At 42.4% G+C, this 13729-nt stretch overlaps 1 protein-coding gene across 1 annotated transcript; it reads left to right on the forward strand.

The window, feature by feature from the left end:
* Positions 1-451: 451 nt before the first annotated feature.
* csad (cysteine sulfinic acid decarboxylase) lies at positions 452-13240 on the forward strand. The gene is made up of 14 exons (XM_061257341.1): positions 452-603; positions 1831-1994; positions 2871-2997; positions 3630-3720; positions 4087-4309; positions 4573-4652; positions 4849-4903; positions 5191-5307; positions 5871-5935; positions 6516-6597; positions 7284-7483; positions 11078-11129; positions 11352-11441; positions 11949-13240. The coding sequence occupies exons 1-14, from the start codon at positions 546-548 to the stop codon at positions 12120-12122; spliced, it is 1578 nt and encodes a 525-aa protein (XP_061113325.1). The 5' UTR covers positions 452-545; the 3' UTR covers positions 12123-13240.
* The last annotated feature ends 489 nt before the right edge of the window (positions 13241-13729 follow it).

Genomic DNA, 13729 nt, shown 5'->3' on the forward strand with positions numbered 1-13729 from the left:
CTGAAGAGGGGCTCCATAATCACAAGCCAAAGGATATCAATTATTCTGAAAAGTTCTGCATGGAGGAGTCATCAAAAATCCCTCCAAATGTGTTCTCTAACCTCATCACACATCATAGGAAAATTCTCCGGACTGTCATCTTTGCCAGAGGTGGTGGTACCAATAATTGTGAGATCTGTTTTCTGGAGATTTTTATTTGAATGAAGTAAGACTTTGGTTGAATCCATTGAATCATTAATGAAGCACGCATGTTAAAAAATAAAGTTTTTTCTATATTTTGCATTCCACTGTATGAACATACGATATATATTTTCGTGTTAAATTTTCAGTTTTTTAATCTGTTCATTTTGCTTCCAATTATTTTTAGTTTCTGTCTTTTTTACGACCAACATTTGTCCTTATTTTGGCGCGGGTGGGGTGAAGTAGTCAGGGGAAGTGATCGGGGGCGTGGTATCCCTTGAACAGTTTATGCCTTTCACGTCCTGTCGAAGCCGTCTCAAGACCGATAGTGACCTCAGGGAAGCAGTCTTGGGACATCACTAGCGATGGATGCCGTCGGAGCGAGTTTAAGCGCAAACATACACGGGACCAGCGATGGTGAAGGTAAAAGAGTTTCATGAATTCTTGAATGTAAGTTACTGACAAAATTAACAAGGACTGTCGAATGTATTCCATTATCTACACCATCATGAGATTAAGTTGCATTTCATTTTATTTTTTCAGCATCGTTGGGTAGCTGGCTGTAGATTCTCACATTTAGAGTGGCGTGGCTGTTTATATAAATGTAATTATATTGGTCACATTGTTAAGATGCTGCGCCTTTTAAATGCGAGAGGAGTGTGTGAGTCAGGTGGATTTAAAAAACTTTTCACCAGTTCTCGCGGTTGTGCATTGTTTGCAAGCCTGACGTCAGTGACGAAAAAGATTTGTCGCGGCAACTTCCACAAGTTCTGGATTTTTAAATTATTACGATTAGAGACGATGGAAATAAAGAAATGTCCTACGCTACAGCAAAGAAAGGACTACAAAACGGAATATCAGTTTATTGTTATAACGCTCTCTACAATAATCTTACATCTATTCACGATCGATGTAGAATTCGCACAGCAAAGAGTTTCAGTGCTGGAAGTAGTCACTGGACGAATTCTGACAGTGTTCCCGATTCATGTGTTGCTTAGAACCACTAAAGTAAGTTCGTGAGCAACACAAACACATGTACACTTACACATACAAATATAAATGTGTAATTTATATTGGCCTGTATTCTCAAACCTTAATAACAGGCTGAACAATTTCAGAAAAAAATATTTCTGCTCTGTTGACAGTGATGTACAGTCAAATTAAATTAACAGAAAATGTTATGCAGTGAACGAAAGCATGAAATTGATAGCTACAGATGTTCCTTGGGTGATCCGAAGACATTCTAGAACAGGTGCCCAATATCTTTTTAAACAGGAAGTTATTGAAAAAATTCAAAATGAGCTCCTAATATTGCTTTTAGTTGACCTAAAATGCACTTAAATTACCTCATAAAATCATAACATTAAATTAAAATAGTCATGTTTTGTACGTTTTTGCATATCATTGCCTACAATAACTACTTGAAGTCTGTGACTCATAGACATCACAGGTGTTGAGTATCTTTGCTGTAGATGCTCTGCCTCTGTCATCCCTTCTACTCAATCTATGTCAATCTATGTGTAAATGTAGCTCTAGGTGTAAATCTGGGTATAAATCTAGGTGTAAATGTATATCTAGGTGCAAATATAAATGTAGATCTATGTGTGAGTGTAAATGTAGATCAAGGTGTAAATGTAAATGTAAATTTAGATCTGGGTGTAAATGGCGGAGATCCCACGCTGGGGGCTCCCCAGAACGGTCAGCGTCGGAATGGACCGCTGCTCGACCACGTTGAGGGACAGCGCTTCCTGGAGGAAGCTTTTCAGATTATCCTGGAGGAGGCGCTGCGTCAGGGCGTCGACCCCAAAGAGAAGGTGCGTCCCCCTCACGGTTACTGTTCTTTTCTGTGGCTCTCTCTCTGTCTGTCTTTGTACCCCGCGCTTTATTTTCATTCTCATTGTCTCTGTCTTGTTTTTCTGGCTTTAAATAGGATGTGAGTGTCCAATATCGAAAACACTCTTTGTATCTCTCCATACAAACATAAATATATCAATATCTCAGATATCTCTAATGGGAATTACAGTTTTTTTTTTCCAGGTCTTGCTATCTTCATGTTAACTACCAGCTAGTGAAGAAAAAAGGCGAGTGGGTTTATTTACAAAAAACTTTTGACTGAAGGACATGTCATTCGGTTGTTGCAAACATGCACATATGTACCTGTACCTCCGGAGTGGGTGGAGCTACAGGGAGCTGCCACTCAGGTGTTGGAAGAAATCAAAAGGTTTGCTCTCTACAGCAAGAGCCAATAATTGGTTGGAATAAGTGTCTCTCTGGTAGCCATGGAGACCCTGCCTGTTCTGCCGCTAACGGCCAACATCCACCTGCTCACAGTCAGAAAGGGAGCGGCTCAAACTGCCACCCGTTTGGAGTGCAACACACGTTTCCTGCTATCGCTATGGAAGTGAAGGCTTTGTGTGTTGTGATGAGCTTTGATAAAAGAATGGCCTATGGATGATATGAGAAGGGGCAGATTTTGCAGCTTTGGTCAGTGACTCAGAGAAGGTGAAGGGGCAGTTTTTGCAGCTTTGGTCAGTGATTCAGAGAAGGTGAAGGGGCAGTTTTTGCAGCTTTGGTCAGTGACTCAGAGAAGGTGAAGGAGGCGTTTTTGCAGCTTTGGTCAGTGACTCAGAGAAGGTGAAGGAGGCGTTTTTGGGACGCTCGTGAGCCCGCTCTCTCCCCTCTCGTGGCAGGTTTGCGAGTGGAAGGATCCGGAGGAGCTGCGGACGCTGCTGGACCTCCAGCTGCGGGACGGCGGCGAGTCACATGACCAGCTGCTGCAGCGTGTCCGAGACGTGGTCAAGTACAGCGTCAAGACCTGTAGGCCTCTGAGCATGTCCTCTGAGCATGTCCCCCTCTGAGCATGTCCTCTGAGCATGTCCCCCTCTGAGCATGTCCTCTGAGCATGTCCCCCTCTGAGCATGTCCTCTGAGCATGTCCTCTGAGCATGTCCTCTGAGCATGTCCCCCTCTGAGCATGTTCCACAGCAAAACAACACTTTCCTTGAGTTTAACTTAGCAAATATATTTCAGAAAGCGAGAGGCCTTACCAGCTCTCTGATTCGAAACACACATAGTAAGACTTTTATACAGACTTTTCCACAATGGCGGAGACAAAAACAAGGAAGACATGATGTTCACAACCTAGGATTATTATTATTTAGTCTCCAGATAAACAACCTTGACAGAAGATTGGAATGTGCAAGCTTGGAAAAGCAGAGTCATTAATCTCACAGGCTGTTTCTCTGTTTGAGCATATTTCCTAAGCGCTGAATTAAGCTTACATGGTTTCATTTGTAATAAAGATTACAATAAAAGCTTACACACACACTGTCAATTAGGATAATTACCCTTATAATGTCCTCTTCGTATCCTCTGAACATGTCCTTTACTGTGAAGAAGTTGTTGGCAGTGATCTTAACAGTGATATGGTTCCTTTTTTCTGGTCTTTAGGTCACCCACTGTTCTTCAATCAGCTGTTTGCTGGGGTGGATTACCACGCCCTGGCCGGACGATTCCTCACTGAAACGCTTAATACCAGCCTGTAAGAAAGGGAGAAAGCTGGAGAGAGAATGTGGTTATGTGTTTGTTCAGATAGAGGATATGGTTTTGTATTTGTTCTGATTGAGGATGTGATTATGTGTTTGTTCTGATTGAGGATGTGGTTCTGTGTTTGTTCTGATTGAGGATGTGTGTCTGTGTTTGTTCTGATTGAGGATGTGGTTTTGTGTTTGTTCTGATTGAGGATGTGGTTCCATGTTTGTTCTGATACAGAATGTGGTTCTCTGTTTGTTCTGATAGAGAATGTGGTTCTCTGTTTGTTCTGATTGAGGATGTGGGTCTGTGTTTGTTCTGATTGAGGATGTGGTTCTGTGTTTGCTCTGATAGAGTGTGTGGTTTTGTGTTTGAGGTACACCTATGAGGTCGCCCCTGTGTTTGTCCTGATGGAGGAAGTGGTTCTGTCGCAGCTGCGCTCCCTGGTGGGCTGGGAGGAGGGGGATGGGATCTTCTGCCCTGGGGGCTCCGTCTCAAACATGTACGCCATGAACGTGGCGCGATACCGGGCCTTCCCCCAGGTCAAACTGCAGGGCCTGTGGGCCGTGCCACGCCTCGCCGTCTTCACTTCCCAAGAGGTGAGGGAGGGAGGGAGGGAGGGAGGGAGAGAAAGAGGGAGGGAGGGAGAGAGGGAGGGAGTGAAAGAGAGAGAGGGGACGGTACGGAGAGAGGGAGAGAGGGCATGAGGGAGGGAGAGAAGGAGTGAGTGAGTGAGTGAGTGAGTGATGTTGCATGCTTGCCTGTGCTCCCGGATTGACAGTGGAGGTCTGCAATGAGTGTGAGCATGACTGAGGAGTAGAAGGGATGACCAGCCCAACCAACAGTACTCTTCTGTGTCCAGGGCCACTACTCCATCTACAAAGCAGCTTCTTTTGAAGGCATCGGACTGGAGAATGTCTTCTTGGTGAATGTGGACGAAAGGTACTGTCTCTCCAATCAACTGCCCTTTGTATGTGCATGACAAGTACATACTTAATTTTCACACTCGTGAGTCAATGAAAGTCATCTTCTCTTTGTCTTCCCTCATGCTCTCTCTCTTTCCCACATCCCTTACCCTCTTTCTTATCTTTCTCTTTCTCTCTCTCTCTCTCTCTCACTCTCTCTCTCACTCACTTAGAGGCCGCATGATTCCAGAAGACCTAGACCTGAAAATTGAGCTTGCTAAAATGCAGGCAAGTTTACTTAAACTTGATCCCATCAATCCAGTCTTGTCAATTCAGTTTCAGAACTTACGGCCTCAGAATAGTTCATCTGACTTCGCCACTGTGATACTGGTAGAGTTTTACAAATGCGGTTTTCTGTTCTGATTTTATGGATGTTTCATAACTGTGCGCAACACTTTTTTCTGAAGTTTTTGCCTGCTACCTTTATCAGTGGAGTTGTTCTGCTTGCTGAGGGCAGACTGGTTTTGAGCCTATAGTCCGTGTCATCACCTGGCCCTTCCGCTCCCCTCCACCAGGGGGCAGTGCCATTTTTAGTCAGCGCCACATCGGGCACAACCATCCAGGGCTCCTTCGACCCACTGGACAGGATAGCCGACATCTGTGAGAAACATGGCCTATGGATGCACGTGGATGTAAGTAGGTTCCCTTTTACACACACTTTTAGAAAAAGTATTAAATATTTGCATTAACAAGCTGGTGTACAGGTCTACCTAATAACATGCTCAGTGAGTGTATATCAGCACTCATTGTTACAACCTCTGCCACCCGTGAGAGTTCAGACAAGTATCTGCAGGCACACACACACACACACGCACACACACACACACACTATTAGGCATTCCAGATTGGAGGGGAAAGGCATTTAACAGAGATTAGGCCTTGCTGCAAACCCCTGCTCTACTACATTTCAATTCAAATTTACCGCAAGTAATGTGCATCCCCGCACAAGGAAATTAACATCCATTGTTGATTATTGGATCTTCATTTTCAATTAGTAATTCTCAGAGGGACATTTGAGCATTACATTTCAGCAGATTGTATTTGTTTTTTTGAATATGCTTTCATATAAAATATGAATTTAATATAATACAGCCGCTTTAAAAGGCATGAACGTAATAAGGACTGAATGGCTCTCAGTGGAGAGTCTCAGGATTGGCTGCTTCACTCTTGTTAATGTGCCACCCCCTCCCTTTAGGCAGCCTGGGGCGGCAGCGTGCTCCTATCCCAGAGGCACAGACACCTGATGAAGGGCATTGAGAGGTACGTTCCCATGGGGCAAAGCGCCAGTGTGCATTCAGTAGGGCCATAAGACCAGCTGTGACTGGAACAATCCAGACAAGTGGCACAAGAATTAGTCCATTAGTCCAATTTAGTCCACCTAAATCCTGCAGTAAAGTAATCTCCTTTTTGATGAAGGCATGGATCTGTTTGTTTCAGAAGATGGGAAAGATTTGCTGCCACAGCTGGCCATGGAACTGCTTGACAACTTACAACAAGCTTAAAGGGATATTGCACTTTGGGACAACACACGCAATTTATTATTTGCACAGTGAATACTAGCAACATCAGTGCTTATCAAGAGCTTAAGGCCTAACCCCAGAACCAGATACGAGAGCTTAAGACCTAACCCCAGAACCAGCCACCCTGTCAAAAACCTGTCTCTAAAAGCATAAAGCACCTCATTTAGAATGTGTTTTGGAGTGATGACACAGCTGTGCTTTGATACAGAGTGTATGCTTTGAGAGTCTGATGGTCCTCAGATGTCTGGTCCAGCTATATGTGTGTGTGGGTGTTTGAACGTTTGGTGTAAGCCTCTACCCTTCCTACGTCTGTCCCCAAGGGTGGATTCAGTGGCCTGGAACCCTCACAAGATGCTTCTGACAGGACTGCAGTGTTCTGTCTTACTGCTGAAGGATACCACGGTAACAAGGAACTCCCTTCCATTCATCAAAATGTTCAGCCCCAGGAACTCACAAAGCAGCCATATAACACAAACAAAAAGGCAAAAAGGTCATACAAACTGGCAAAGCACAGGCAACCAATATGAAAAACAAAAACATTTAGGAAAAGCACCCACACATACGCAGAGCAAGTTGGATGAGTCATGCAATTTCTGCCTTAAAGGGACAATAGGTACGAGTTTTGTGTTAAAACATTGTTACAAGACCATTGTAAAGCCCTTCCTATCATTGAAAAAGGCTCACTGACAGACTAGTCAGACTAGTCATAGTCTTCATAGTCCTTAAATTCAGGTTTCAAAATATACAGTTGACAGGCCGGCACTCTGTACCAAAACATTGTATAACTGTACAATAATTAAAGCTCATTGGTTGAAAGTTGGTTTTTAATTGCCACAGCCAATGGCGCTTCAACATCAGTGCATTCACAGAGAAGGGGGAGGAATAAACACTGTTGTGGTTTGAGTGTGTTTGTTGCTGCAATTCCTCTCTTGACTGTTAGAAGTCTGAAATTACATATTGTACCTTTAAGGGAGACCACAGTGGAAATATGACTCTACATTTCCATTCTCCATTATCATTACACCGTGAACTATGTGTGGGTGGGTGTCGTTTCAACACCTTTTTTGTGTCCTCTCTTGTCCTGGCAGAACCTGCTGAAGCAGTGCCACTGTGCCAACGCCGGCTACCTGTTCCAGCAGGACAAGTTCTATGACGTGAGCCTGGACACGGGGGACAAATCTGTGCAGTGCGGCCGGAGGGTGGACTGCCTGAAACTGTGGCTCATGTGGAAAGCAGTGGGCACTCAGGGCCTGGAGGAGCGGGTGGACAAAGCCTTCACCAACACCAGGTACGAGAGCTTAAGGCCTTCGCCAACACCAGGTATGAGAGCATAAGGCTTTCACCAAAACTTGGTACAAGAGCTTAAGGCCTTCGGCAACACCAGGTACAAGAGCTTAAGGCCTTCCCAACACCAGGTACAAGAGCATAAGCATTAGATGACGATACACCACTTAGCAGACATGTTCACAAGTCATCTAATGCAAATCAAGTCAAGTCTCAAGTCTCTGAGGGAAGAGTCTGAGTCAAGTTTCAAGTCTCTACATGTTCTACAGCTTTTAATGCCAATGTCTATTACAAACAACCTAAAGTACATACTGTTCATATTTTTATGACACTGGAATAATAATCAATGTCCAGGAAACTACTACATAATGTCACCGAACAGGATATACAAAATGACTCTGCCCTGCTTGCACATCAAGCTTAACGTTTATACTCAAAGGTTTTTAAAATAGTGCAACCCTTTGCTCATGCAAACGCAGCTGCTTTTGTGATCAATGTTGACAATTCAAATGGAAGGGGCTTTTCAAGCCAACCTAAAGAAGTTTGTTCTAACATTATTATACATTATACAATACAAATACCATTTGAAATACAAGCCAACATAACTACAACTTGACAGTCAACAAAATAAGAAATTTTGCGCTTCTGTGATGCTGATTAAACGGTGACACAAACATTATTCTGAGTCTGAAACACGTCATTTGGGCAACGCAACAGTTTAGCTAACTAACATTAGGCAACAGTGAAAAGCGGTGGCATCGGCCAAACCCGGGACGCAAACCCCAGTCCTCGGTGTGCAACTGTAATGAACTGATGCCTGCATCAAGGTCTGCTACTTTAGTCATGTGCCACCACGGCTCATCAGGTATGGGAGCTTAAGGCCTAACCACAAAACCATGTACAAGAGCTTAAGACCTAACCCCAAAACCAGTTATGAGAGCTTAAGGCCTAACTACAAAACCAGTTATGAGAGCTTAAGGCCTAACCCCAAAACCAGGTATGAGAGCTTAAGGTTTTCGCCAACACCAGGTATGAGAGATTAAGGCTTTCGCCAACACCAGGTACGAGAGCTTAAGGCTTTCACCAACACTAGGTACGAGAGCTTAAGGCTTTCACCAACACTAGGTACGAGCACATAAGGCCTTCTCAAAAACCAGGTATGAGAGCTTAAGGCCTAACCACAAAACCATGTACAAGAGCTTAAGACCTAACCCCAAAACCAGTTATGAGAGCTTAAGACCTAACCCCAAAACCAGTTATGAGAGTTTAAGGCCTAACCCCAAAACCAGGTATGGGAGCTTAAGACCTAACCCCAAAACCAGCTATGAGAGCTTAAGGCCTAACCCCAAAACCAGGTATGAGAGCTTAAGGTTTTCGCCAACACCAGGTATGAGAGATTAAGGCTTTCACCAACACCAGGTACAAGAGCTTAAGGCTTTCCCCAACACTAGGTACGAGCACATAAGGCCTTCCCAAAAACCAGGTATGAGAACATAAGGCCTTCGCCAAAACACCAGGTATGAGAGCTTAAGACCTTTGTCAACACCAGGTACAAGAGCTTAAGGCCTTTGTCAACACCAGGTACAAGAGCTTAAGGCCTTTGCCAACACCAGGTACAAGAGCATAAGGCTTTCGCCAACACCAGATACAAGAGCTTAAGGCCTTTGTCAACTCTAGGTATGAGAGCTTAACGCCTTCGTCAACACCAAGTACAAGAGCTTAAAGCCTTCACCAACACCAGGTACAAAAGCTTAAAGCCTTCACCAACACCAGGTACAAGAGCTTAAGGCCTTCCCATTTGCATTAGCTGAGGATACACCACTTACCAGACATGTTCATAAGTCATCAAATGCAAGTCTGAATCAAGTCTCAAGTCTCTGAGCTAGAGTCCAAGTCAAGTCTCAAGTCTCCTGAATGCAGCCTAAATAACAGTATGGCTTTAGAAATTCATCACGGTTCCTATGCTAGTTGGAGATAAACAAACCAGAAGTGTAGATGCCATTTTGTATATGACATCATGTGTGTGACTGAAGAAACAGTATTATCAGGGGCACACACAAAAAAACTGGTTATTTAATTTATTTATTTATATATCAATGAACTACCACATCTGAGCCAACATTTTGGTGAGGCCATTCTCAAGATGGCTGGGGGAAGGCTTTGACAAAACCTCAGGTCTGGGTTCAGGTTCTACAGCTTTTAATGCCAACGTCTATTACAAACAACCTAAAGCACATACAGTTCATATTTTTATGACACTGGCATAATAATCAATGTCCACAAAACTACTACAGAGGTTTGTTCTAACGTTATTATCCATTATGCCATACAAATACCATTTGAAATGCAAGCCAACATCACTACAACTTGACAGTCAACAAAATAAGAAATTTTGTGCTTCCGTGATGATGATAAAATGGTGACACAAACATTATTCTGAGTCTGAAACGCATCATTTGGCCAACGCAACAGCTAACTAACATTAGGCAACAGTGAAAAGCGGTGGCATCGGCCAAACCCGGGACGCAAACCCCAGTCCTCGGTGTGCAACTGTAATGAACTGATGCCTGCATCAAGGTCTGCTACTTTAGTCATGTGCCACCACAGCTCATCAGGTATGGGAGCTTAAGGCCTAACCACAAAACCATGTACAAGAGCTTAAGACCTTCCTCCAAAACCAGGTATGAGAGCTTAAGACCTAACCCCAAAACGAGGTATGAGAGCTTAAGGCCTAACCCCAAAGCCAGGTATGAGAGCTTAAGGCCTAACCCCAACACCATGTAAAAGAGCTTAAGACCTAACCCCAACACCAGGTATGAGAGCTTAAGACCTAACCCCAAAGCCAGGTATGAGAGCTTAAGGCCTAACCCCAACACCAGGTATGAGAGCTTAAGGCCTCACCCCAAAGCCAAGTTACATATGACACATCAATGCTACATTTTGGCACATTAGGGATCTTCAGTCTTGATCAGTCTGCATTGTTACTTGGCACATTCATCTGATATAGTATAGGTGTTATGTACAGTTATCCCAGCTGAGCTTGGGTCTGGTTTTAAGGTGAAATTGAAAACCAGTGTACTGTGCTTTGCAAACCCCTGCTTCACATGTTCAGAAGTCTGATCGTGAAGCGGTGTCTTTAAGGACTGCAGGGACCACCTTCAATTTACACAATACTTGTAGCTGTGTGTATTTTAACAAGGCATATACTTTGTTCCCACACTTGTAAAATTAATCTTATAGAGAGGTGGGCAAGGAGGGTTTTCATGTATAATGCATTATTTAGGTAATGGATCAGAGTTAAATTGCTGAAGTTCTTACACTTTTAAATGCCGATAATTTTAAGATTTGTGTGTGTTAAGGTTAGATTATTGGCTTGCTTGCTAGCTTCTTCCTTATGTTGCTCGTCTAACGTTATTCCAGACAGACTGTTTAAGGAGGGACGTAACAGTGTCGGATGTGGGTAAAAAAAAACAAGAAAAAATCATTTTGGGGGTAATTTAAATTTAACTTCAACTCCTCATGTGCATGATCAGATACTTTCACTGCATTTATTGATATGGTGTCTCTCTTTCTGTGACCCCTTGTCAATGGCCTGTAGGTACCTTGTTGAAGAGATGAAAAAGAGAGAAGGCTTTCGCTTGGTTAATGAGGTGAGTGAACCCATTTCCTCCACAGCATCATGGAGGTCTGTAGCAGGAGCACTGCATTCTGGGTGCATTACCAGCCTAGGCCTTCCGCATTAGGAGTTTTTTTTTTTTAATGAGTATGGATCCTAGTTCCGATTTTTTGAATGGTTTTTGTAAATATTTTATTTATTCTTCCCTTCCCTTCACTCACTCTACAATCTCTCTCTTCCTTCCCCTTGAAAACAGCCACAGTTTGTGAATGTGTGTTTCTGGTTCATACCGCCAAGTCTGAGAGTGATGGAAGACAGTGAGGATTACAGAGAGAGGCTGGCGAAGGTAGGTTCCGAAGAGACATCTTCCGTTAGCACCATTCACTCCTCCTATCTCATCTTCCCCAAATAACTGTTCATTTACAGGCACAATAGGTAATTTCAGACTTCTATCAGTCAAGAGAGGAATTGCAGCAACGAACACCTTCAAACCACAACACTATTTATCCCTCTCCCTTCTCTGTGAAAGCGCTGACGTTGAAACCCCCACGCCATTGGCTGTGCCAATTAGAACCAATTTTGAATTATTGTACAGCTGTACAATGTTTTGGTAGGGTCGGTCCGTCAACTGTATATTCTAAAACCCAAATATAAACACAGTGAACATGTCAGTGAGCCTTGTTCAATGATAGGAAGGGATTTACAATGGTCTTGTAACATGGTTTTAACATGACAATCTTACCTATTTTACCTTTAACTTCCATGTATGAGAGCTGAAAGTGATGCTGTATCACTCATCTGAGCTGAATCAAGTTTAATTTTTCTTGCTGTAGTAATGCTTCTTTGTCACCAGGTGGCACCAACCATAAAGGAGCGCATGATGAGGAAGGGAAGCATGATGGTTGGCTATCAGCCACAGAAAGGGAGGGTCAACTTCTTCCGCATGGTGGTGCTCTCCCCGCAGATACGCCAGGAGGAAATGGACTTCTTCTTGGATGAGATCGAGAGCCTGGGTCGAGACATGTAACAAAGCAACCTGGAACATGGCAATCAAAGACCACGTTTACCGTCTTACCATTTTTTTTTTACCTTTCCTTCTTATCGTCCCATTTTTATTCAGATTTTCTTTAATTTCAGTATTTAGATCCAATAGGAAGAAAGCGTTATCATCTTAAAGCTTTTTACGGGTATGTTGTTAGTTTAGTGTAGTGACTAATTGGCGGCATGGGTCAGCAAATATTTTAGAAAAATAAAATAATGATTATATTTTACTCTTATAAACCTTTTCACCCTCTGTTACTGTATGAATTTTTGTGTCACACACTACTCATAATGGGATTCTGCAAAAGGATAAAGTTTATCCCTGTACTATAAAAACATAGCATCCACACATCAATAATTCACCAACTCATTGGCTGAATGTATGTGCTTTTTTCAATGTTAACGTTGGTGTATTTTATACATTCTAGAATGAAAGGAATTTAAAACTATTTTTGAGAAGAAACTGGTTGCCTTTATTTACTGCATTTATTTACAATGTGACTGTTTCCATCAATGTTAAAGAAATAAACAAATTTAGTTGGAATAATAATCTGAAGAAATGAGTGTGTATGAACTTCACATTTAATTGTACTATATTCATGTTATTAGGTGCTAAGAAAACTCCTTTAAAAACAAATATATCATATAATGTGTTGTATAAATTGATGTTTCACAAAACAATTTCACAAATGTCTTACTGTGACATTTGCATTTTCATCTGAATGTTTTCTTGACCACCTAAGAAATATGAATCAACCATTTAAAAAAATGCCTTGTTTATTTTGTGAGCACTATGGCTCGTCTCAAGTCCAGGATAATTCCATCGTTTCAAATTCAAACAAGAATACCACTTCCCTGGCTTAATGTTGAAGTTTGTCCAGAAGTTGCTCTGTCCTAAGTGATGTATGGCAGGTATTGTGTTGATCATGATTCATCCATTTATTTACTGCCCATTCACATTAAATAAAATGACAATATTAGTTAGAATCATCTCACTTGGTAGCTGTGTTGAAATATGGAGACAGCCCGACTTTGACTATTCCCAAATCGATTGTATTTTTTAATTGTAATTTGGTGAAAATAAAATGTTGCCATATCTTTAAATGTGCCTGAGTCTGCTATTTAAATTGAGATCATGAATTGGATGATACTCAATGCTAGAATTCAGTTAATGCTAATTCTGGTAAATACAAAAAAAAAGAAAAGAAAACCCCTGATCTAAAACAATGTCCATGCTCATAGATACACAACTGAATTATAACTACACTGAGTGACCACTTTATTAGGTAGACCTGTACACAAGCTTGTTAATGCAAATATTTAATCAGCCAATTATGTGGTAGCAACTGAATGTATAAAAGCATGCAGATGTGGTCAAGGGGTTCAGCTGTTCAGACCAAGTGTCAGAATAGGGCAGAAATGTTATCAAAGTGACTTTGACCGTGGAGTGATTGTTGGTGCCAGACAGGGTGGTTTGAATATCTCAGAAACTGCTGATCTCCTGGGATTTTCACACACAACAGTCTCTATCGTTTGCAGAGAATGGTGCGAAAAACAAAAAACAACCAGTAAGCAGCACTTCTGTGGGCAGAA

This window comes from Conger conger, chromosome 10, assembly GCF_963514075.1.
Source record: "Conger conger chromosome 10, fConCon1.1, whole genome shotgun sequence".
Classification (NCBI taxonomy): Eukaryota; Metazoa; Chordata; class Actinopteri; order Anguilliformes; family Congridae; genus Conger; species Conger conger.